This window comes from Miniopterus schreibersii (assembly GCF_964146895.1).
Source record: "Miniopterus schreibersii genome assembly, chromosome: 8".
In the NCBI taxonomy this organism is placed as follows: domain Eukaryota; kingdom Metazoa; phylum Chordata; class Mammalia; order Chiroptera; family Miniopteridae; genus Miniopterus; species Miniopterus schreibersii.
This window is the reverse complement of record NC_138109.1, coordinates 40,370,283-40,396,074: the sequence shown is the minus strand read 5'-3', so window position 1 is coordinate 40,396,074 and position 25,792 is coordinate 40,370,283. Positions and strand designations below refer to the sequence as shown.

Sequence of the window (25,792 nt, the reverse complement as noted above, 5' to 3'; positions counted from 1 at the left end):
TCGACCATGACCAGAGATGTTGCTTCTAGTAATGCCGTCTCATTTCATTCTCATGATGTTGGCGGGGGGTAGCTGGGGAGATTATTATTATAATATTCATAACAAGGAGAAGAAAACCAGAGGCTTAAAAAGGTTAGGCTGCCCAGCAGCGTGCTATGGACTCGGGCTCATGCTCAAGGGGCCTTTCGGGCCGGGCGGGCCAGAGAAAGAGGACTGTCCCTGAACTCAGAGTGCTTATGACACAGCTGGAGAGAAAGGAACTTAAGAGAGAAAACAATAAGAATAATGCAGTAATATAAGAGTAACATAATAAGAAGCGTCAAAAGGCAACACATAATATTTCAGGGACAACAGAGCAGGGCCAGAGGTAAGAGGAGGAGAGACACCTTGGGGCATGGGCCTTTCTTGCAGTGACAGAAAAGGGCATTTTAGAAAAGCTTGCTGCAGTAAGATGGACTGAGGGAGAGGAAGAACCAAGCAGGACAGAGGACCCAAGGCTTTATGTCTAGGGGGAAGGCACATATACTTATATACACATGTATATTTAACTGCAATGCATTATATATGCTTTACTTTTTCATGTCCCAAGAAAGACAATGTCTCTCCCTTCTGCTCCCCTGAAGGAAGCTTTGCTAATATTTAATACATTGCCTCACAATCTCCATCACCAATGGAATTAGATGGAAACGACTTATTTGCCGTTTTCCTTTTAATTGTTTTAATTATCTCGCTGCTTCACTTTCATTACCAACTGATAGTAAACTGCTCTCGATGACCCCTCCACACTGTCCTGGGGTGGGGGGGCAGGTGTTTCTACTGCCAAGGAGAAGTTGGGTTGTAAGAGTGCCCAGTGAATCAGACAGTGGCCTCAGGGCTGTCTGTGGGATGTAGGACCAAACCATTAGTCTTAGGTAAAGTATTTGAGTTAATAAACTCTACAGTTTCTGAGCATCTCTATTAGGCAGCCCTGGGCGAGTGAAACACAACACAATCCCCAAATGTAATATAAAAGTTTCCAGTAGCCACAATAAGTAAAAAAAAAACAGGTCGAATTAATTTTATTAGTGTATTTTATGGAATCCAATATATCCAAAACATTATCAGTTTACACGTAATCCATATAAAAACTTAAATATTTTACTCTTACAGTATATCCCAACTTGGAATAGTCACATGTCACGTGCTCAGTAGCCACACGTGGCCAGTGGCTACTATACCGGACAGTGCTGCTCTGAGGGTTATCCAAAGGACGTAAAAAATCTAGGCTTAGGCCTTCTTCTCATCTAGAAAAACTGCTGCACTTCACTTCTCAAATTTCAGAACGGTGACCTCATATTCACCAGCAGTCACGCACAGCGCGCCCCTACAGCACTTGAGAGAATCACGCACATCTTAGCGTTTCAGTACGCGTTTTCATAAAATGTGAACTGAAGGGTGTACATACTCTCTTGTATAAAAACCAAAGGCAAAGCCTAAATTCAAACAAACGAACAACTGTAAACTCCAACCTTTTCTGATGGCCATCTCTGGCCCTCTCCAAGTTGTCTACACTGCTGGACAGTGTCCTAGAAGAGACCACTTAGCCTGCCCTGCTCCCCTTATCTCATATCCAGACAGAAACTCCACAGGATGAAATTTAAACAAGGGACCCACACACTAGAGGCTGGGGGCTTCTCCTTGACCCTATTCCCACCTGTGCACCCTCTACTCAGTTTGCTGGCTGTCTAACGACTCTTAGTCATGGTTTTTAAACCTTAAGTATTTCAACAGTGAAAAAGAGAATGCCGGTCTCACAGTACCGTGAGTACACTGTGTGGTATCGACGGCACACACCACAGATGCCTAGCGCGGGCCTGGCGCAGGGCAGCATGCCATACAGCAGGTGGCAGCAAGGCCCAGGAGGGGCACTAGTCATGTCTCAGCCCTGCTGCTCCTGTGTTCCCTTGGGGACATTCTGCGTTTCTGATAAACCCCAAATGTCCTCTCCTGTAATAGGTCAGACGATGAATGCCAAATACCTGGCACATACAATTATAAATTACCTTTTGCTTTCTTTGAACTATTTGCCTATTTCCTAAGCTCTTTTGAAGATGGGGGCCTGTGGTAGATAGAGATATGCTATACAGATACACAGGTATGCTACCTGGGAACTCCTTTTACTATTTCTCCATCTTCTATCCTGTATCCCCACAAATCCTAGTATCCCTGGTCCCCATATCTGGGTGCTGGACTCTAATAGGCCATATCTGTGACTCTCTTTGATGGACTGTCCTTGGGCTACTGAAACCTCGTGGCCAGCATTAGCAGAAAGCTCAAAGAGACTACGGAATATGAAAGCGCAGCTCCTTTCTTGAGTCTGGGCAAACTCTACAGTATAACTTATACCCCGAAGCCCCCCTATAGGATTAGACTGAGGCTGTAACCTTACCTAAAATTAAACTCTTGCTTGCCTTTTCCTCCTTCCCTATTCTGTTTCCCTTACTGCGTTGCTGGTTTCTTTCGAGAGCCCATCCTTAATAAATCATCAACATACAAACCCTCATCTCAATGTCTGCTGGAGAATCTGACCCAAGGCCTGGCCTCAAACTGTTTTCACATCTGTATTCCCAAGCTGGCACTGCAGGCATGCAACATCTTTTTTTTTTTTTTAATTCAAACTGATATTTATTGTGCTATGAGTGAGACCACAAAGGAAGCTGAGCAGTGCAAGACTTTACCTAGAGTGGCCAGCTGTTTGAAGTGAAGGCAAGCACTGGGCTGGCCCAGGAGGTCCAGCCGGTGGTACAGCAGCTTGCTGCTGGGGACGGTGTTGAGGTTCTTCAGTTGTCTGACAGGTATTTCCGGTTGTATCACCACAATACAGAGAATAAAGGAGGTGTCTTGTACCTGGAAAAATCGATAAAGAATTTCTAATACAGAAAATGAAGGTTCCTGGGAACAGTGACTTTGTCCTCCATTATATTCTCCTATCTCTGTCTTGTATTTCCCATGGAAAACTATTTGATGAGTAAATGAAAGACACGAAGATGGGTGACAGATTACATTTTATGTTTTCTATTTTCCTTTCTGATAGAGAGAAATTAATGTCTGACGCAAAACCAGGGAGCTAAGGAAGGGATTAGAAAACTTAGTCCCTTGGACACAGTGACCGCAGCCTTCTTTTGCTTATTTAAGCTGGAACAAGGCATGAGAACACAACCATTATTTCTGATGGGGTTTGAAATGCATTTTGAAATATATAGCTGGTTTTGCATGAGTGTTTCAAAAACTGCCTATTTTAAAAGCAAATGTTGACTCCACACATACAGCCCACACAGATTCTGGTTTATTCATTCTATTATCTACTTTGTCTTTTCTTGGTTGGAGATGACCAGGACCTCCAACTCATGACAAGTACAGATCCTGTGGCTCCCTCACAAAGCCTGCCTGGCTTGTCATTGCAGACCAGGGTAAGCAATGTGCCGTAGCTTAGCCGCAACCAGTAGGCGCCATGTGGGAGCACTTTCAAACGCACTTTGCTCCTAGAAATGAACGCTTGCCTAAAATTTGGTGGGGGAAATGTCCACCAAAGTATCAAAAGCTAAGCTGAGCTACTTGGACCTAGCTCCTTGACTTAAGAACACAAGAGAGCCAAACTACTTAAGTCTATTGTATTAGGAGATGGACAGAATCTATTTAAAAGAGAGTCCGTAAATAAAATAAAAGAGTGATATAAGCAGCTAAGTCAGAACTAAAGCAGCTCGAAGGATTTGCTTAATGACCACAGAGAAACTCTTCACTAGGCAGGTTAGAGTTAAGTGTAATTTAGGGTTTAGGAGGATGGTGCAGGATCTTTTTAAACACCGGAGAAATCTGCATCTCCCTGGAAGTGCTTTCAAGTGCTGCGGCCAAGGATATTCAATTAGATTAGCAAATTTAATCCACTTCTTCCTCCCACAAAATTAGAAAATGACCGGGTGTTCCAAAGAGGCATTTACTATTCTATTCCCCCTCTTCCCTTCTCACTGAGTCATCCCTCGAGTTTGTTTCCTGTGCTGCATGTTTCAAGGAACCAAACAATAAAAACTATCAGAATGGCCAGCATATAATTTTATCATTGTGTCTATTCTAAGAGAAAAATAAGAAATTACCCCAAGTCCTGGGCCTACTGGGGTGATCACTTCATAAGGTATATACATGTCTCATCACTATGCTGTTACACCTGAAACTAATATAATACCGTATGTCAACTGAAGTTGAAAAACTAAAAAAGAATTAAAAACAAAGTTAGCCTAGAAAACTTTATAAATATTTATGTTTATAAATAGTTCTTAGCTAGAAAGGGAATCAGATTTCAGGACAGGTCTTTCTACTGTGTTCTTATCTGAGAAAGACAGTCTCTGCATTTGGGACTGTAATGTACCCAGAAGGGCTCTCCGGGACTGGGCCTGTTTTCCTCACTGGCTGCCCAGGGGATTCCTGTTTTGAAGTGAGGCAGGGCTGTGTGATACAGGAACGCTGGAGTGCCTTCTGATCGTCTGTCCGTCCGTCCCTCACAGCACGCAGCCTCAACTGCTCGAAGGTGGACTTGGGTTCCAGAGACAGAGTGGTAATCTCCTAACGCTCCTCACATAATCCCTCATGTTATATTTAAAATTAATTCAGTGAAACAATCCATCCATGTCTGCTACATGTACGGATGCTAAGCAGTTTAATCAATTATTCTCAGCATAAGTGAAGTCTATTTGGATTACATTTAGTAGAGGAATCCATTTTATTCCAGAGGACAAGATAAGCACCCACTCCCCTTCCCCTGAAGTAACTCAACAGAGCTTTAAAATATTTACTCTTACTGCTGGGCAACCAGGCCAGGCTTTTTAACTCCAATCTCATTATTTATTACCTCTTTCAGTTTTCACTTAATAGTGATGTTCTTGACAATTTCAGGACTCTGAGAACTACCTCAAGTGATTTCATGATTATACCTACTTGGCAGAGTAGAGTGGCCAGAATTTACCAGTGTCACTGAAAAAAACACACCTATCTTAATGAGATAACACTTTCCAAAATGTTAACATTGGGTTTATTTACCCTACAAAGAAGGTCTTGAAAATGCCTGCATCTCCTTGTTTCTCTTTCAATGCCAAACATATATTAAGGCAGATATTTTCCCAGGGTGTAACTGAGCTGCTCTCAATCAGGTTATACTGCAGGTAACCAATTTCAAATATGAAAGTATTTTTCAGTCAAGTAGTCTGGTATCTGGCTCAACTCCTCTGCTGTGAAAATTAAACAATTCATCTTTATTTAAAAAACTGTATTAATACGAAAAATAAGGGCAGATGGTCCAATCATCTTCCAAAAAAAAAAAAAAATCCTGAAAATGAGCTGACTCCGAGAATTTCAAAAAGACTCTGACCTTCCTCAAATCTGTACTGTCAAACAATAATGGTAAGATTAGGCTTGTAAATGTAAGTTTCTCAAAAAGCTTCATTATTTTGTTTGCTTTTGTTTCCATTGTAGAAATTGCTGTTGCCATAATGATGCTTTAAGAACCAAATGAGAAGGTTGGAGGAGAGTCACGTCCAAACCACGTTGGCTACTTCTAATTCTTGTGATTCCTAAGCCAGACACAGACCCTCTATGAAGCTGTTTAATTGTCTGCACGCACCACTAGGCTGGATGCTCTCGAAGTCACAGGGCCTATCATTCTTCCTTATTCTTCTTAGCTCAAAAGAAATGTTTAAGAAAAGGTTCTTAAAGGGAAACTTAAGTATCCATTTGGAATAAACAGTTTAAACACCAGGTATGTCCATCCAAGGGAATCCCAAGGATGAAATTTAGTGATGAAATTTGGAAGTCCACTCTTCTTTTGACCAATTACAGTCTCAAGGGCCCCGTAACAGTATGTTATGGTGTGCTCGGAAGAGGGAGTTAAGGGCTGAAACACAAGGCATACGGACAGTGTGTGTGAGCTTCTATTTCTTTGAAGCTCCCTATCTGAATGAGGCTAGTAAAAAAAAAGCTGAAGTGGGAACCACAAGTTATGGCTCAAGAGTCAGTGCACTTGCAGTAAATCTGAATTATCCAAATTCTAGCGTGGAAGTTTCTTTTCCTTGGAATATGTTAACAGAGGGCACTTAGGCTTTCATATCTCTTTTTTAAATTCTCAACTTCCACATCTGAGTTTAAAATGATAAAAACTAACTAGATATAACCTAAATCTGTATTGGTAGGGGACTGTGGAAGAAATTGGGTCCATCTATATAATACAACATAGCCATTAAATGTGCACGCGCGTCAACATGCACACAGACACTGATATACATGCCTGTGCGGATACAAATTTTCTGGAAATTGACCAAAGTGATTATTTCTGGGGAATGGAAGGTAAAAGCCAGGGGGCAGGGAAGGGCACAGTTTACTGTCTATATTCTTTTATTTGGTTTGATTTATTTATCATACACAATAACTAGTTTTATAAATACAAAAGGGAAAAATTATAAAATATCTGAAGTAACTCTTCCTTTTCCAACCACTTTAAAACTGATTAGTGACACCATCTGACCCAAGGTCCCTAGAATTCCTGCACCCACAGCTGCTGGGCAAAGGCACTCCCCTCACTCACCATCTTCCAGGCGTAGCTGACATTGTAGGCCTCCTTCCCAGTTTCTCTCAGCTTGTTTATGTGCCAGGACAGGGACGAGTTCACAGGCACTGCGATAATCTGGCTGCCCAGGGGGAGGCTGCATTGGCAGACAGAATGAAATATTTCAGGGGAAAGATAAAATTAAGCACTTAATTAAAGGCTGGGAAAAAACTGGGAGTCAATGACCACCTCCTGATTTTGAAAAGCAATGAAGCTCGTCACTTTTGAAAGAGATAATGTGAGATTTTCAATTCTGTCAAAGCATGATGTCAGCTCTGCACTAAAAACATTCCTGACTCTCTATCCCTGCGCCCACCCCTCAATTCTAATTCTTTCCAGAAACTACGTTGACTCAAATCGCTCAGTTATTACTTTACAACCAATGAGCACAAAGACCCGTTTCTCCGTAGGTTACCATCTGCCAAAATAATGTATCATGGTTGGAAAAAATCCAATCTGCTCTTTATTTCAAGAGAAAATGTTGTGTGTGATGGTGCTATTGACTTGGAATGGACGCTACCTTGCCAAGCTATTTCTTGGCATGCTGGGGAGCTGGTCCTCAACTTGACCTTTTATTTTGCCAACGTTTTCCAATTTGGTACAATGGGAGTATTCTTTTTTAAATGAGAAAACATATACCTGATTTTACAATTAAAGGCAATGTAAACACTAAATTTGATTTACAAGACATTTCTCCCAAATCATAGTTCTAAGAGACCTTACCCGTTGTTCAAAGTAACTATATTTTTGCCTATTATGCTCAGGAAAAAATTACTGAGTATACTTTTGATAACATTAAAATAATTTATATACTTGTTTTATATCCTATAATAAACACTCATATTTGACCTCAAAGGATCTTATTTTCAGAGAAAAAGAAAATACTACGACCCTCACCTTTCCCTTACCTTAGAATATTTTGCCGAACCAACTCAAATTTTGGGATATTTTCATAATGAATGATGTCAGTATGAAGAGGGGGTTCTGATAGTAAATATGGCCTGGTCAGGGATGGGTGCATAAGTGTATACCCTGAAATAAGAAAACAGAAATACAGGCTATGAAAGACATGTTGTAGGAAGTAGTGAATCTAATCAAGTAGCTATCATAGGTTTGAACCGTGAAATACTCTGGAGGGCTGTCCAGCACTCAGCTTCTCAGTATGTAACTCACCAGTCCAATAAAGACTGAACTTGTTTTATGTGTTCTTGCATAAAACTGAAGTGCAGAAAGATGTCTTAAATTATCAAACATCTGTTTAATCAAGAATATTTTGGAGGCACTGGTCATTTGGTCTTCATTTTATGAAACGCTTTAATCTATCATATAAATCTTAATGCCAGTAAATCCAAAGATAACAATATAGACCAAAAAAAATCCAAAGGATCACATTCTATGTGTCATTCAATCCTTAAGTCTAATTTCCTGGTGTTACAAATAACTGTTACCTACCCCTCAATACAACATAGAAATAAATGAATAATTTTTAGATTCATTCTGCCACCTTTATGGTGTTCTACTATACACAGTAGTCCTAGTCACACTGTGTTTGTAGAAATGCTATCATTTTCTACTTTGTTAGAGTCAGAATAGCTACAGATTATTTTTTTCAGGTTGCTAAAGAAATTACTCTTTCGCATAATTAAGTTTTAGCAGATTACCTTTGTCATCTATGAGAAAAGTATAAGAAGCCAAAGAGTCTTGGTAATACGTCACATCTTCAAGGATGTAAGCCAGGTTCACGTCCACACCTACGATTCCCAGAAGTAGGTTTCCAAAGTAACAGGGTTTACTCACAGTCATTATCAAACCTATGGGTTAAAAAAAAAAAATTCAAAGAATACCAGAGAAGAATGAAGACTGGAGCTGTGCTCTAGGGAATCATAAAGGCTGATATCAGGCATCCCAGTTCTGCTGGGAAGAAAAGTTCCCTGTGTGACCCAGTAACCAATCTCTGCCTTTCCAGGTTGCGTGAGTGAGTGAGAGTACACGGGAAATAGCGTCTGCTGGGGGTTCAGATATCTCAGTTACACTGAGGCAATGTGTACATTTCCCACTATTTTTCACCTTGAAGGACATGACATTCCAGAGCAATGCAAATCATCAGCAGCACTTAATACATCATTCTGCTTCCTGGAGTAGGGAAAATTCAGCTGAACTTGAAAGAGTACTGACCAGGGTATCCAAAAAATCTGGGTTCTACCCAGCTGTGCCCCTCATGTATCATGCACATTTCCTTGGACATAACCTCTCTGAGGCTTGATTTTCCCATCTGTTTGAAGGACACAGTAATAACCGCTGTACGGATCTCTAGGGTTTGTTAGATGAAAAGGCACTGTGGATAAAAGAAAGCTTCTAATCGACTATGTTTCTCTAATGTGTCCTATCCAAAACTGGGACGATAGAGAGAAAAACTTAGAAAGGTGCAGAATCTTGTCCACCTGGAACTCTGAGTAGCTAAAGGAGACAGACACCAAGTTTCCAAAGGAATCTATTTCTTGGCATTGGGGCCAGAAATTTACAAACTTTTATGTAAAGAAGCGGAGAGTCAATATTTTAGGCTTTGTGGGCTACACAGTCTCTGTTACATACATTTTGTGTTTTTTTATAAACCACGCTTTCAAAATATAAAAACCATTTTTTGGCTCATGGGCTAGACAAAAACAATAGGATACTTAGGGAAAGAGAAAAGAGGAGAGAATGTGAACAGTGTGTGTGTCAGTGCATGGGCCTGCGCATCAGGAAAGCGGAACTTTCCTCCCACTTTTACTATGTTGGGTTAAGTTGCTCCACTTCTCTCAATAAGACTTCAGGTGTCAATGGGGAGCTGAGGCAAAGCGATCTCTAGGACCCCAAACAATTCTACAATCCTACAGCTCTAAATAAAACTCTAAACAAAAAGATGTACTTTCCTACGTTTCATGGCATGTTCAGACCTTAGCAACATATCAGAAAGCCACCCTTCTATAAACACACAGGAAAGGGCTTTGGATCCCCTTAAAGATTTCTACAAAGAACCGGCTTCCACACAGAGCACTGTGTACGATGCCCACGCAAACTATTACTCAGTTCCTGTGATTGTCAAGGCCAATTACATGCATCGCATGGCAGGAGGGAGTGGATACAACATTGCAAAGCTGTGAAAAGTTATGCCCAGTTATAAGATAAGTAAGTTTTGAGGACATACTGTATAGCGTGGTGACATAGTTAACGGTACTGTATTGTATATTTGAATGTTGCTAAGAGAGATCTTAAGAGTTTTCATTACAAGAAAACACTGATAACTATGTGAGATGATGGATAGTAACTAAACTTACTGACCCGTCTTTCTCTTATCAGACTTAAAACACTTGTCGAGGGTGGGATGTGTGCCTTACCGTCGCCGCCCGACACAATGCTTGGCTGGGGGTCCGGGGGGCCAGGCAGCCTGCAGCGCTCACATGCGAGCACTGAACACTTCAAATTACTCTTTCGGTGGACTCCGGTCCACTTCTCCCTATCTTTCAGCAGGAGGTGTCCTCCAAACTCACCATCTCCCATCTCATCGGAAAAGGGGAGGCTGAAGACAGCCTCATCAATCATCCGGTTGGGCAGGTTGGTGTAGAACCTGCCGACTGTGGTCTCCAGGTTGCTCAGCTGGTTCAGCACCATCATGCTGCCCTTAACGACGGGCAGGGCCGTCCGGTCGGGCACGCCGTACTTCCCCGAGTTCTGTTCAGCCAGGTCTCTCAGAAAAGCCAGCTCTTTCAAACCGGTCACCCCATCTGAAACGGAAAGCCAAGGGAAGCCAATGCAGAGAGCGTGGTGCATATTTCTGCAGTAACCTTGCCATTCACATCGAATAAGGGCCCGGCTCATCTCTGGTAACGCCTCTTCCCAGCTGATGACCCCTCTGCCAAAGAGCTCTTTGCAGAGACCATCTGGACTCAGGACGCTGATACCAGTTCTTGCTGAGGAACAGAGCCTGATGCATAGCCTTTCCTCAAACAGTCAAGAGGGCAAAGGGGATCTTCAAAAGGCAACGGTGGAAAACACATGAGTAAACAAAGGAGCTCCGTCTAGCAAGGATGTGTTGTCCCCTAAAAGTTTAATTATAACATCTAAATTATTTTTCTGCGTTTAATATTTTAAAGCAGAAGTCATGACTAGGAAGTCTGCATTTAATTTAAATTAGTAGATGAAGTCGTAAGAGTTTTAAAGGATAGGGGTTTACCATTTCATTTCTTACCTCCTCGCCTATTAGACACTTGCCAAAGTCTCAGGCAACTAAATGAAAGGATTATGGATTGCATTTAGGATGCCTCCAAACCCTGCGTCCTTAAGCTCATTTTAATTACAAATGTTTTCATGTTTGATACTGTTAGGATAATACTGGACTTGATGTATTTAATGTATATTTTTTCTGTTTAGGCGGTTTTAAAACTTTGTAAAAGATTTAGGCATACTGGGATGTATTGTTCTACAACATCTGTAATCCATAGCACAAAAATAAATTTAATAAACCTTTTAAAAATTTTGGTTTGCTATTGTTGGAACATAGTCAAAAGGATTAGTAACTGATCCCATATGGGTACCACTGTAAACAAATTCAAATGATTTCAATCACTACTGAGATTTTACCAATGAATGTTAAAAAGGCTTTGCCTCATGTTCTTGAACTATTTAGTCATTAAAAAAAAAAAAAATCTGAAGAGTTCGTGGTTCACCTACCTTATGTGACATTATCATTTTGAAATAAGGAGTGTATACAGTTCTAGCCTTGGATCTAATGGGTATCATTTCTTTCTTAACATACTGTGTTTTAATAACTTGGCTTTGGCTCCACTCATGCAATGCTTAAGGGAAGTCAGAACGAAATTAGTGTTCTCTTTGCTTGACTTAAAGTTGAGATTGGGGGGGAGGGGTGTGAGTGGTACATTCTGAAGTAAAAAACAACACAAAAGACAGGACTGATCCCTGATCTTACACCATTGAGAAGCTCAGAAGCTCCCAGGGGTGAGTGATAAAAAGAGGCAACTTAAGGCAATAAATACATTTCCTTCCTTTGTCATATACTGCTTGGTTCTTTCAAAATGTAAAAGAAAAGTAATAAACAGGAACATCTACTAATTAAAGAAGAACAGTGTGGGATGCAAGGCTGTCAGAGATTGGAAATTTTACGTCACTCTATCATGAAATGTCATGTAGGGCTGGAAGTGGGGTAGCAGACTGATTAAGTACGCAGATGGTTCTATTATCAATACAGTCAAGGTGGAAACTACGTTTCCCAGAATCCCCCTTCATTTATGCTTCTGGGTTAAAGGTGGCCAAAAGTAAAGTGCTGTGAGATTCAAGAGAAGTGAGAGATGGTGAGAGTCAGACACAGAGGGACCAGAATGTCCCAGTTTGCCCTGCTCACTCTGATCTGATTCAGTTTCCTTTCCCCAGCTGTTTGTTGGTTTGCTCACCAAGGGCAACTCCAGGCCCACCCCAGATGCTTCACTTAGAATTCACAGGGGTAGCAGCCACAAAGAGCTTCTTCTACATAGACCAGACCTCCTAAATGGTCTTCGATGTTTCTAGCTTCCAGATATCCCTAGAAGCTCTAACTTGTTCACCCATACCAGAGCTGGTTACTAAACTGAGTTGTCAACTCTTCTTTTCTGAACTCTTCTTAACTTCTCGAGTTTTCCCCATAATCTTGTACACTGTAATCCTGATGATAAATCCGTTATACCCAAATTCTCAGAGTGGTTCTGCTTCCCTAGTTGAAGCCTGACTGGAGAGTAAGGGAATGTGTCAGTGCCAGTGAACAATGCCCAGAGACGGCATTTGGAGAAAATGGCAGTGAGCATGTGCATCTCACTAGATTAAAGGGAGAAAGAGAGGAAATAGGTATGGTTAGAGAGAAGTAAGCGGAGGTTTTGAAGAATGAAACTGTCAGGGGCACAGCAGGTGCATAAGATGCTCTGGTGGGAAGAGATGGGCCAGTAAAGAGATGGGTGACCGCAACAAAGCTTCTTACTCAGCATCTGCCTGAGCGGACCTTCAAATCTAACGGAAAAAAGTGATCCCTTCATTTTATGTTTCCTCACTCCTGTACTATTGCATTTCAATTTATCTGCCTTGTCTGTGTGTCTTTTTCACTAGGTTATAAGCTTCTTGAAGACAGGGACTTTGTATGACAAAGCTCTAAAACCTCAGAGCACTGTGTTACACCGAAGGCTCAAAAAATTTCCCCTCCTCTCCCCTCCCCTTCCCTTGCTTTTCTGTCCTTTCCCTCCCTTCCCTAGGAGTTTGCATTTTACAAAAACAACTCCAAGTAATCCTTAGGACATTAAAAATATGAGAACCACTGTCCCTAAAGCCATGTGGTTCTACATGGAGCTCTGGAAGTGGACGGGAGGAATACGAGACCATAGGTGGGAAGGGATGCTGGGTCAAGACATGGCCTCTTAAACACAAGAGCATATGGCCACCTTGAACAGAGAGTCCAAGGGGCCTGAAGAAGAACATGCTTTGGGAGACCAGCAATGCACTAACAGGTGGGGAGACAAGACACAGCCGAGAGGCTAGAAAATTGAGCTGCAGTCAGACTGAGGGATGGGTTGGAGAGCAGCAGGAAAGATATTAAGGATTACCTCAAATTTGCCAATTGACTAAACACTATTATACAATGTCTGATTTAACAGCAAAATAAATAAAAAATAAACAAACAAACAAATAAATAAAATCAACCTTAACGACCACCTTGCAGTGCCAGGCACCGTCCTGGGTGTTTACTCTACATTAGGGCTAATCTTCACAGCAAGCCCGTCGAGTGGATGCTTATCTCCATTCCACAGCTAGGAAAGCTGAGGAGGAAAAGGCACCAAAGAGGCTTCAGGGGTGATTCTGCAGGGAAGTATGACAGAAACGGTCTTGCAGAAGAATCTAGGTCAGTACCTTGACATCCTGCAGCTTAAATCAATGAAAAAACTTCGTAACCTCCACGCAGTGTCAAAATCCCAGAATATGGGGGAGAAGTGAAGAAGAGGGAGTCGCAGGGAACGCTCGGCAAGACCACATGACTGGAGAGAGGCGAGGGGAAGACTCCAACGCAGGCCCTGGGCACCAGCGCCGGGCAGACAAAGCCGGGCCTGGGGGAAGCTGCTCGGCGGGCCCTCTGCTTATGCCCTCCAGCTAAGGACACCGCGATGGTTCTTTTTTGATTTTTCTGAAAGCAGCGTACGCTCAGAGAGAACTTTCATCTGAAAGAAAAACCTCGCAACACTACCTACCATTCATGAGGGCGTAGGTGAGAACCATCACGGAGTTGTTCAGAAAGCTGTTTTCCTCGTTGATGATGCGGAGAGTCGTCTTTTTATCTTCTTCGGAGGAGTCCTTTGATGTAATGCCAGCGGACAGGTAAATTATGACCATGTCTGTATCTAAACAAAAACATACAAATCGTTACACTGGATGCTGGCTAAAGGCAGCAGTTCAGGTTCTTTGTCGCTTCCCCGACTGCCCGGCCTCGAGGACCTGCCTGGCCCACTGTTCCGCTCCTTCCCCTTGATGCTGGGCCTTTCATCTCCCCCTCTGCTTCTCGCCCATCCTGCCCCTTTGTGGGCAATGAGGCTCCACTTATCTGCTGTCGGGTAAAGAGACGCTCCTAATAAATTTACCAGATAAAAGAAGACCGCCTTTAGGCACCCATGGGTGAGATAATTTAGCCATCCCAGACGGAAAGCTCATCCACCTTCTGAAAATGAGAATTCAGAACCCCATTTAATCTTTTCACTCAGTGACTCAGGGTCTTCACCAAGAATTTACATTTTTTGGGGGGTGGGGATTAGGCTTTAAAAATGGTGGTTCTTCTAGGGGCTCTTGAGACATGTACAGTTCTTTTCCCCTACACTAAATAGCTCCAAAACATTTTTGTTTTTAAAACTTGTCAGTGCAAAAGAGCAGTAAGACATGGCCGTAGGAGCCAGGCTGCCTGTGTCCACCTCCCAGCTCTGCGACTTACAAGCTGTGTCTGGGCGATGCGGGCAGGTTTCTTAACCTTGCTACACCTACATTTCCTTGTCCTTAACACGAGGGTGACAGTCCTTACTTCACAGGAGGACTAACAGGTAAATTTGTGTAAAGAGTGAAAGCAAAAGGGCGGATGGCCAACAAAGGGGAAAAGACAAAGAAGGAAACCGGAGCACACACACAAACACAAAACAAACACAAAGCTCTCGCGCTGGTGTGAAGTAGCACCTGTGACGCAAGAATAAACTACTCTCCAGGGAGGGCTAATGGGTAAACTGAGGAGTCAGCTCAGCTCACCGTGAAGAACCCCTTTCAAGTGTATTTACTCAACATGGAAAATGGCAGATTTCCTGCGTTAGAGACAGGGCTGAGCGACGGCTTTAATGGAGGGAGCGAATTAATAAAGAGAACTGGATTTTTACATTTTCTGTCTAATGTGAGATTCTTTGATTCAATGATATTTGTAAGACATTCTGCATACACGTTTATCATTTTATTGAGAAAGACATATTTATACATTATATGCTTATTTCTTCAGGTCCTTATTGTCATTTAATTGAGATTTGTTTTATCGTTACTGTGGCAGGCGATCTCTAAGCTGGTCCCCCAGTGATCCCACCTCCTGGTAGTAGCATCCTTGAACATGGGCTGGAGTTAATGACTTACAGCAGAGGTGGTGGGATGTCAAGAGAGAGATTAGGTCACAAGAAGATCACCAGGTGGCTTCTACCTCAATGCTCTCTCACCCTGAGGGAAGCCAGAGAGCTGTTGTGAGCTGTCCTATGGGAGGAATGGAATTGAGGCCCTGAGAATCAAATCCCACCAGCCCCCTTTGAGTGAACATGAAAGTGAATCCTTCCAGAGCTGAACTTTGAGAGGATGGCAACCCTGGCCAACAGTTTGACTACAACCTCCTGACACACTTTTAGCTACAGGTACCCAGCTATGCTGTGCCCAGATTCCTGCCCCACAGTCAATGAGATTATAAATGCTTATTATTTTAAGTCACTGAGTGTTGGGGTAATTTGTCAACCTGCAACAGATAATGAATACAGTTACTCTTTTAAAAAATTATCCTCACAATATTGAGGATACAATGCTTGAAGTTCCTTCAGCTTGTAAGTTTCTGCACTGAATAGATAACATATGCTACAACAATGTTGTAGACAAATGAACTGATTGAAGAAAATCTGAATCAAGGAAGTCAATCCATTCAAAGTTGCTATCTCTTATTTACTACTAAGATTTAGTATATGAGCAAGTCTTAAAGTCAATTTTGATGCTTGAATAATTCTCTAATAAACACTAACTGCAAATTTATATTGCACTATTTATCAGAAACTAGGAAGTGAATGCTGACACAAAACACACACAAAAAATCCATACGCTTAGGAATATCCCCGCCTTAAACTGCGTGATAATGCTCCTCCAGAGCTGTAAATACACACCTGCGAACACCTCACTTAGAGCTTCAGGCTGGAAAAAAATATTGTGGGTGGGGATATAAACATACCATGAGGATGTTCTAAAGTAGGGGATAAACCGCTGTCCCACTGGCAAAGGTACCATGACAAATTCCTGGACACATCTGTAAAATTGACTTAAAAGAGAACCCGCTGAGTTTCTTACTCAGCTCTATGATTCTGGATTAAACACGTTGCCACTGAGGGGTGGTTTTAGGGAACAGGCCCATATTTGGAAAGCTACAAGCCTGCAGCCCACAGATGCCTTTAGCAGTCGGTGTGTTTTCTTTCTCTCCCCACAGTAAGATGCACAGGACTTTGTGGGCATCTTCATGGTCTCGGCCTCATCCCTGATGCCATTCCTGCCCTATCCTCAATCGAAATATAGTTACTTTTCTATTCTTAGATATAAAACCTGCCAAATTTAGTCTGATTTATTTTTTTACTTATTAGGATAGTCTGTCTAGTCACTCTAAATGCTGTGATTAATCATGTTAGGGATGAGTAATGATAGGGACTTGGAGCAGAGCAATGGCCTAGCATGTACCTAGAAGAAAATGCAATGGACTCGCCATTTGGCAAGCCCCTGACTAAGCCACCTGCATGTCTTAGGGTCAATATAAAACAGGAAAGAGCCACTCAAATTCGGACTTTGCCCGTGTCAGTAGATTGCCACTCCTAACGACCTTACTCCTTCTGTTATAAAGTGACCCACCGACCAATAGCCCCAATAACAAACCCAGAGCAAATAATCCAGATGTACTGATGGTATCAGTCAGAGATCTACCATAGGCCAAAAAAAGATCCAGCACTGGATGAAAGTTTTAGATTTTTCTGATTAGTGCAAAGCTACAATAATTTATGACATGTAGCTTCTGTTTACATGGCTACTAATGGGGGGCAGCCACTTTAATTTCGTGCACAGATTAATCCTCACAACAATCCTACAGGGTAGGTCCGACTCATTAGAATAACCTCACTCCCTGGCCAGGCACAGAGCAGGTGCTAAATACTTGTCCATGGAATGAACGGTGGTGATGTACAGTGCAAGCTCCTGGGAGGAGTGTGCAGACCCCTCACTGTGTGGTGGCCAAGGCCACTAGTGGTCCGTGGCCATATTTGGGCTTAAGGTCAATTTTGGATGTCTGGGGTATCTGCCCTAGGTCAGCTGGCAGTCCTGGAGGAAACGGCATACCATAACAACCACAGCTACATTTATTTAATATTTATGATGGAATCCTGGATCTTATTATCACCCCCCGTTTGTGGATGAGGAAACCAGGCCTGGAGAGATCAAATAATTTACACGAGTTCACAAGGTTAGAAAAATTTCAGAGGGGGAATTTGAAACCACATTGGTTGAAATCCAAAACTCACATACTTAACCACTATGCTATATTGCTTGAGAGCACCTCAGATCGCCCCTTATAAACTAGACAATGCTCATTTCTGGAGTATTATTTCTTTATGCAACCCATTCGGGTTCTTTTTTTTTTTTTTTTCCTGAACTGCCAAGAGAAACTTTAGGTGGAGGCCTGTGAACTAAACCTTGGAAATATGTTACTTGGCCTAAAAAAGACTCCTCTGAGCATTTAAAAAAAAACCACACACACACAAAACAGCGCCATCAAACTTTGTCCAAGTTAAAGACTCCTCTGAGCATTAAAAAAACAAAAAGCAAAAAAACAAACAAACCCAGGACCATCAACATTTGTCCCGGTCTGTAACAGTCATTCTTCTTGCCGTGTTTTTGTTTGCCAACATTAAGAAAAACAAACGGACAAAGAAAATGGAAGACAAATGCTTCCATCAAAGCAGCCTTCTGCTAGTGTGCGGTGCAGGAAGATTGGTAAGAAGAGGTTTAATGAAGTCTCTACTCGCAGTTTTAAAGCTGGAACAAATGTCAACATTTGAAAATCAAGGGATTTCACATAAAAATCCAGATTTCTGGTTTCTCTTGAAACAGAAGATCTGGCAACACTGGGCAGGAATTCCTGCCTGGCAACGCAGCTGGACAGAAGGGCAGTGGCCCTCCTGAAGGAGCATGCTCTCTCAGGCCACCCATACCCTGCAGACAATTCTCGTCACCTCGCCTCGGGCTCGCCGACTCCTGGGCACTGCCTGGTCACTGCCAGGCTGACATTCCCTCCATTATTTAAATAGTGTGATCATCGAAATTAGACTTATAAAGCTGGCTTGATGGCTGAAGAATGAAGTAAAAAGAACACTTCTATGGAGGAAAGCTGACAGGTAGATGGCAGCCTGTAGATGGCATCGACCAAACAGCCAATCCTCTTGAATACTTAAGACCTGGTCAGCCTTGTCCACTGGCCTTATTGAATCATGGGAAACTTTACACTTAGCCAGCCTGTAATATTGGTTGTGAACAGTTGTCACTTTTCAAGGCGAGTTAGAAAAATTCTAAGATGACCCCAGTGACTGACACCCTTACATGATCCCCTCCCCTCTTGAGCACAGGCATGACCAGTAATTTGCTTCTAACCAGTAGACTACAACAAAGGTGATGGAGCAATTCTGCAGATGTAATTAAGGCCTCTAATAAAGCGATCACAAGGGACGGCAATCTGATTAAATCAAAAGCGAGGAAGGGTTTGATTGGATCAGATGAGACCTTTAAAGCCTTCCCTGAAGTTAGGACTTGAAGCGGGGATGCTCTCCTGCTGCCTTGAAGAAGCAAGTGGACATGAGTTTTACAGTTGCAAGGAAAGTGCTTATGTCAACAACTAAGCTTGGAAGACGACTCCAAACCTCCGAAGAGACCACACGCCTGGCTGACAGCTGGACTGCAGCCTTGTGCAAGACTAAGCAGAGAACCCAGCTGAGCTGTACCTGGACTTCTGACCCAGGAACACTGTGAGATAATAATATACAGAAACAAAACTAATATGCCATCTACCATCATTAGCTGCAATAATTACAGTAGCTTCCTTCTTTCAAGGGCCCACCATATGCCAGTCCCTGTGCTCTGCCTTTACCAAAGCAGTCTTAGTTTTCATGCAGACACAATAAAGAGCTTAAAAATATATTCTTTATTTTAGAATTATAGTTCGATTTTATTATTTTTAAAATTTATCTTTATCGTTGAAAGTATTACAAATGTCCCCTTCCCCCCCATTGATGTCCTCCCCCATACCTGTCCCCCCAGGCCTTCGCCCCACTATTGTCTGTGTCCATGGGTTATGCATATATGCATATAAATTCTTATGTTACTTTCTCCTCACCCACCCCCGCCTTCCCTCTGAGATTCATCAGTCTGTTCCATGCCTCTGTGTCTCTGGATCTATTTTGTTTCTACACGTTCAAGAAGATTGAAATCATATCAAGCGTCTTCTCAGACATTTACACAATGGAATACTATGCAGCTGTAAAAATGAAGGATCCCTCACTCTTTGAGACAGCATGGTGGGACCTGGAGAGTATTATGCTAAGCGAAATACGCCAATGAGAGAAAGACAGACAAGTGTCACATGATCTTACTCATATGTAGAATCTAATGAATAAAACTATATCCTTTAAATTTATCTCGAGGACACATTCATTTAAAAAACACACACCCTACATATAGATTTTCAAATATAAAAGGAAAAATGACACAGATTCCTTTCAGTAGTGTCAAAGCATGTGTATTTCAAATGTTCTTTCCTTTAGCATGCATCCTAATTCTAGATCTTCTTTAATATGTGAAAATTAAATTAAGAGGGCCTTTGTACATTGGAAGGGCTATGCTCATCTGAATGACAACTGGTTAGAGGACACAAGGAGCAAGGCAGGGACTCCTGTGGCCCTGTTCATGTGCATATGGTCGGCCACTCTAAGTCAACGAGGAGGCAAGGCTGATGATTAGCATTAAAAAGGATGTGGGTATTCCCCTGGGAAATAAATGGGATATGTTCTTAAAAGGATAGAAAGAGGAGGCTCTGGAGTGAAGAAATTGTACAGACTGAGCATTGGAAAAAAAGAGAAAATCTAGTAAGATCCTAGTAGTACATGACCATGATGGTAACACACGAAATTTTTATCCCAAGTAAAAAAAAAAAAAAAATCCCTACAGATATGGTTGTGTGATCCATTTGTAACATATTCCTATCGCCACCTGTTACCCTCCAGTTTATCAGCCCTGGGAGAAAATGCACTTACTGGCTTGGAACTTCGTGTTATTGTTTGTGCTCCGAATCAGCTGAAATGCCTTCTGAAACCCCACGGCGTGCTGGGTGGGACTGTCCAAAGCCTTGACGCTGCTGACGAAGGTGGACATTTTCCTCTTCGTCTCGCTGGTGGCTGGAGACAGGAACGTCTTATAGCACTGGTCTAGGGAGCAGGTCCTGACTGTGTCTGCCACCGTCAACACAGAGATCTGGAGGAAGGAGAAAGGAAACTTGTCACCCTATCATGGGAAGGTGTTATTTCTTTTCTTCTTCCACTTTTTTTTTTTTTTTTTTTTAATTCCAGAAGACCCCTAGGAGTGAGAAGGCGTACAGATTTATGAGAGTTTAAAAATAAATGCCTGGAGGCACACATCTATCAAATTTTAAAAGGATTAGTTAAGGACTGGTAAGAGGGAGGGACCCTAGAGTTTGGTTTTTGTTCCAAGATGAAGTCAGCAGTATGGTGTTCACATATAACATTAAAAAAGAAAAAGTCCTTCATGCAGAGAAAAGTCTTAGCAAGTACTAACCATCTTGGTTTTTCAACTGGAGGTGAGGGTGAGGGTAAAGCTATGGGGTGTGTGTTTTAAACAACTATATTAGTGAGTAAAACCTTAGGAGCTGGAAAAGTGAAAATGATGAAGCAGAAATTGTCCACAGGCAAGAGATTATCACTGGCTGCAAACATACCTGTCTCTGAGGTGTCCTGAGATTAGTAAGCCTCCAGTAGCCTTCCCTCTCCCTTCCCTCCCAGCGATCTTCAGATAAAGTAAGCCATCCATCAACATCCAAGCCCTCACCCTGTTGCTCCTCAACACAACTTCCAGTGTGAAAGTCACAGCTAATTAGAAGTGAACAGGAGGCGTAAGGGAAGTGCAGGCCTCGGCTGGGTGGGGGTGGTTTTAAAAGAGATTTGGAATCAGAGTTGGCAGCTGCTTTCTCAAATGCTAGCGTGAAAACTAAACCACTCTCTTTTCCCAAAGTCATTTTAAAGATGGACTTAAAAAGTGTATATCATAAAACACAGAGTGCTTTAAGAAAGGTGCTCGAGGCAGATCCAATGCCATGTGGGGAACGGGGATCATGGTCACCTTGTCGTGTTCGTCGATGGCGCTGAGGATGACCTGGGCGGCATCCTTGGCGATCTGAAGCTGGGTGTCGGTGACGGAGGCCCCGTGGTCCAGGATCACCACTATGTGCTTTGACTGAGGCCGGACTGTAGAGACGTAGATGGGTCTGGAAGGAGGAGAAGCTCTCTGCAGTCACTCCTGGTTTAAGTAAAAGGCCTCGGCCTAACACAGCTGGGAACAGGTGTGCAGGCATGCTGGTGCCTACAATTTTCCATGGATGGCATGGGGATGGAGAGACGAGCAAAGAAACAGAAGCTATACTGGGGCCCTGAAAACAACACCTCTAGACGACAATGCGTCTGCAGACCAGGGACTGGTAACCTGTGTCTTCCAGAGATTGAAGCAACAGGGAGATGGTTTGAAGGAGCAAATCCTCTGGAAGGCTGGCTTTACTCAAAAGTCAGCCCTCTCAGCTGCTGGTGGTGATGCTGCTCCGCGTTACCCAACACCCTGCTCCGGGAAACGGGACGGTGGCCCCCTCACGCTGCAGAGACAGCCTTGGCGGGAGAAAGGCCTGCTCGTCAGTGCTGGGCCCTCCTTGGCAGCCTGACAAGAGTGGGACTTTGTGAAAACTCAGGCAGCCTATAATCTGGGAGCATGCTGAGCAGCTCTGAATAGCAGGTTTGGTTTCTCTCCCCCAAGACAAAGGCTTCTGCTAAGAGGGCCCTTTCCTTTCAGCACTGAGGCAATTCACACAGGTCAGCCACCAAAAGGCCCCTTATCTAAGCATTTAAAACCGTGCCATCAAATTTGTCCAAGCCTGTGATAGCCACTCTTCTGGCCGGGTTTTTGTTTGCCAACATGAAGAAAGGGGGAGGGGTGGAGCTCCCGGGGAGAACCGCCTCCCATCAATGCAGGCTGCTGCTAGTGTGCAGCACAGGAAGCGCTGTGAGGAGAGGTTTAATGAGGCCTCTATTCACAGTGTTAAAGCTGGAACAAATTAGGGGGAGCTTAAGAAAGCAAATCAGCCTCAAGAGAACGCTCTCCTTTATTGACACCCCTAAAACACTAGATTTTTTTTTTGGGGGGGGGGGGAATGTTAGATGCCAGCTGAGTCACAAAAACCTGGGCACAAATTAAGAAATGTAGGCAAAGTACCAAAAAACCTCCACATCTGGCCAACCTGACACTCACTGTGTCAAGCCTAAAGTCCAGCATTAATACTAAAGTACCACTAGCTGATACCACTGAGCCGGAAGGAAACGGGATAAAAGAATCCAGGAGACCTGGCTCCAGAAATAAAAGAGGGAACAGAAGAGAAGAAAAATCTAACTATCCCAATGTGAATAGGCATGTTACAGATGGAACTTTTTAGGTCCTCCAAGCTAGGTGAACAGATTTTTTAAAAAGGACACACTGCCTGGCCGGGCGTGGCTCAGCTGTTGAGCATCAACCTAGGATCCAGGCGATCAGGGCTCGATTCCCGGTCAGGGCACATGCCCAGGTTGTGGGCCAGGCAGCTGATCAATGATTCTCTCATCATTGATGTTTCTATCTCTCTCTCCCTCTCCTTTCCTCTCTCTGAACTCAATAAAGAAATATTTAAAATAAATAAATAAATAAAAAGGACACACCTTCTTTCCAACTCAACTCACATAAATAGTAAGCAGCATATGTGTTCACACTGTCACAGCAAGTTGGTAAAAACTGCCTGAGTGGGATATATAAACAGTAACATATATACGGTCGAGATGCATGAAAACCTTCCCAGTGTAGGTGAGTGTTGATTTGGGACAAGGTCCTGCTTGTCCTTTTGGACTACCCCTCACAGGTGGTCCCTTAAAAACAGCATGCATCTAATTTCTCTTCTGAGAAGCAAATGAAAATCAGATGAAGAGAAGCTCCCGTGATGGTTAATTCAGACTCAGAAAAGTGGGTGTCTCGCACTAATGGCAGAAGTTCTGGCATCAAACATCTGACGCTGCAAAAGGGGAACCGCTGGGATTCCAAAGGAAGGTGTCTTTGCCTGAGGGGCTCTGGAAAGTGATGAGTCTTGTCCTACAAATGATCTCTCCGCCACTGCCCTCCTGTCTAAGTGGCAGAACCTCAAGTCATTTCCGCGTTAATGATGTTTTCTAGTAGCTGAGATGTGAGCGTAAATTTCAAAAGGACGGCCAAGCACAATGTCACAGAAAGGAAAGCTGAGTATCGCCACCTCTACTCTGAGACATGCTATTGATTTCAGGGAAAGGAAGGGAGAGGGAGAGAGAGAAACATCACTGATGAGAGAGTCATTGATCGGCTGCCTCCGGCACGTTTCCTACTGGGGATCGAGCCCACAACCCCGGGATGTGCCCTAAGTGGGAATCAGACTGTGACCTTCTGGTTCATAGGTAAACGCTCAACCACTGAGCCACACCAGCTGGGCTAGAGAAGGTATTACCATTTATGTCTCCCCAAAGATGTCTGAAGCTCAGAACAGTTTGGGGGCTTCAAGAAATTTCATTTCTTTAGTAAAATCTTGTTTTGTTTGGCTTGTTCTATAGTTCTAGAAAAGCTCTGGGCTTTATCACATGCCTTTCTCCAGCCTTTCCACATTCAACCTATGTTGAAAGGCGAAATCATTTCAGAACAAGTACGAGTTTCTAAAACCGCAGCTTAGACGCAGAGCCACGTGTGTGAATGAGGACCCTCTATTTCACGCAGACCACTCTCAGGCGGTAATTGAAACTTCAGCAAGTAAGTCAACATACCTACTGCGATGCTCATAGCTGCCCTTACACCGGAACTTGTGCGCTGGGAAAACAGTGAAAATTCCTTCTTCGGAACTGAAGTACTGCCACTTGATTCCAGGGTTGGATTTCAGGTTGTCTGCAAGAACTGGAGGGGGGGGGGACATGAAATACAACCACCGAACCCACAGGTGCACACAGGCACCACTCCTCAGGCATCTGTTTTGCATAAACTGCTTGTAGTATGAAGAAATCCCACTAGACAGAAGGCTGTAAATTTTCTACTAAACGTTTTCTTTCTGTCCCTTAAAAAAAAATGCCACATATTAGAAAATGTAATCAATGTTTCAGTCAAGTGAAGCTATTAATCTTAACATTGAATGGTGACACTCTATGTCCTGGATTATTTTTTTCCAGCATGAATGATTCATTGGTACTAATCCCTCCCCTCACTGGGCCAGCGTACACTCGCTGGCTTGGGGTACATTCTCTAACTGTGGAAAACAGTGATGTTAATCGGCCCAGTCTCCAGAGGGACTAGATGTGTGACCTCGACCTTGCTCACTCCATAATGAGGGAAACAGCACAGACCGTACTTGAAAGGCCAGAACCATGATCATTCAATAATAGCTTATGGAATGATTCCAACGTGCCAGCCCCGGGTAGAGACTTTCCTTTACATTATCTCATTTGATCCATACAACAACCCCAGGATCATCATTCCCCACTTTGGAGCTGAGAACATGTGTGTGGAGAGCTTAAGCGATTTGTCTAAGCTCTTCATCAGTAAAGAGTCGAGTTGGCATCCAAGCCTGGTCTCCAGGCTCCTTCCTATATTCTTGACGTCATGTGGTACTGCGTCCTCTCCTGTGTGCACTGCACCCGTCACTGATCAGCAGATGGAGTGACAGCCCCGTTACTCTGTGCAACCCTGTCCCCACCCCTCCATGAAGTCTGTCTTACCCTCAATCCTCGGAATCAGAGTTCTCTCCCTTCTCTGATGCCCTTCTGCTCTGTTCCACACCAACTCAGTTAACATATTATACACTTACTACGTGTAAGGTACTGCTTTACCGCTGCAAAATATACAAAGATGACCCCAAAACAAACCCTACTGTAATAACCAATATACTAAAAGAATTACGTGCAGGCAAATGGAGCAGAAGGCAGTTCAATAGAGGAGGAATCTGAGCAAAGCCAAAAAGAAAGTGTGAGATGCCTTTGAGAAAAACACATATAAAACTCTGAATGCCACAGGGCCATCCTTTGGTCTGGCTCGGGGGTTGGCAAACTTCTGTAAAGGGCCAGGCTGTCAATAACTCTGGCTTTGCAAATCACATGGTCTCTGCTGCAGCTCTGCCACTGCAGTTTGAGAGCAGACACGGACATCTGTAAATGGATGTGAGTGTGTGCCAATCAAGGATTATTTACCAACACCAGTGGCAAGCTGGACTTGTGAAAACACATTCAGTGCCTCAAACCTTCAGCAGTTACCCTGCTCCCCACACACCAAGGAGCTGTAGCACATTTTATGCTCACAAAAATCCTAGGAGTAAAAAAAATGATCATCCCAAGGTAGAGATAAGAAACCAGGATCAGAGAGGGTTTTGACCTGCTTGAGGTTTCAGTGGACAAGATAGGAGTCGATCCAGTGTGTGACCCCCAACACCCATCCCCTCTCCACTCTGCTAGGTGACCTTCTCAAGGTCATCACCGGGACGCGGGCGACCACACT

At 43.2% G+C, this 25,792-nt stretch overlaps 1 protein-coding gene across 1 annotated transcript in view; it reads right to left on the bottom strand.

Moving 5' to 3' along the window:
* The window catches only part of CACHD1 (cache domain containing 1), a 192,714-nt gene that overhangs the window by 29,342 nt on the left and 137,580 nt on the right, over nucleotides 1-25,792 (bottom strand). Inside the window, exons 5-13 of the mRNA XM_081145542.1 lie at nucleotides 24,079-24,205; nucleotides 21,347-21,491; nucleotides 20,248-20,464; nucleotides 13,888-14,037; nucleotides 10,159-10,392; nucleotides 8,290-8,439; nucleotides 7,537-7,660; nucleotides 6,608-6,725; nucleotides 2,718-2,886 (exon numbers count right to left, since the gene is read on the bottom strand). Coding sequence (XP_081001668.1) covers nucleotides 2,718-2,886; nucleotides 6,608-6,725; nucleotides 7,537-7,660; nucleotides 8,290-8,439; nucleotides 10,159-10,392; nucleotides 13,888-14,037; nucleotides 20,248-20,464; nucleotides 21,347-21,491; nucleotides 24,079-24,205 — 1,434 coding nt within the window. The remainder of the gene's footprint in view (nucleotides 1-2,717; nucleotides 2,887-6,607; nucleotides 6,726-7,536; nucleotides 7,661-8,289; nucleotides 8,440-10,158; nucleotides 10,393-13,887; nucleotides 14,038-20,247; nucleotides 20,465-21,346; nucleotides 21,492-24,078; nucleotides 24,206-25,792) is intronic.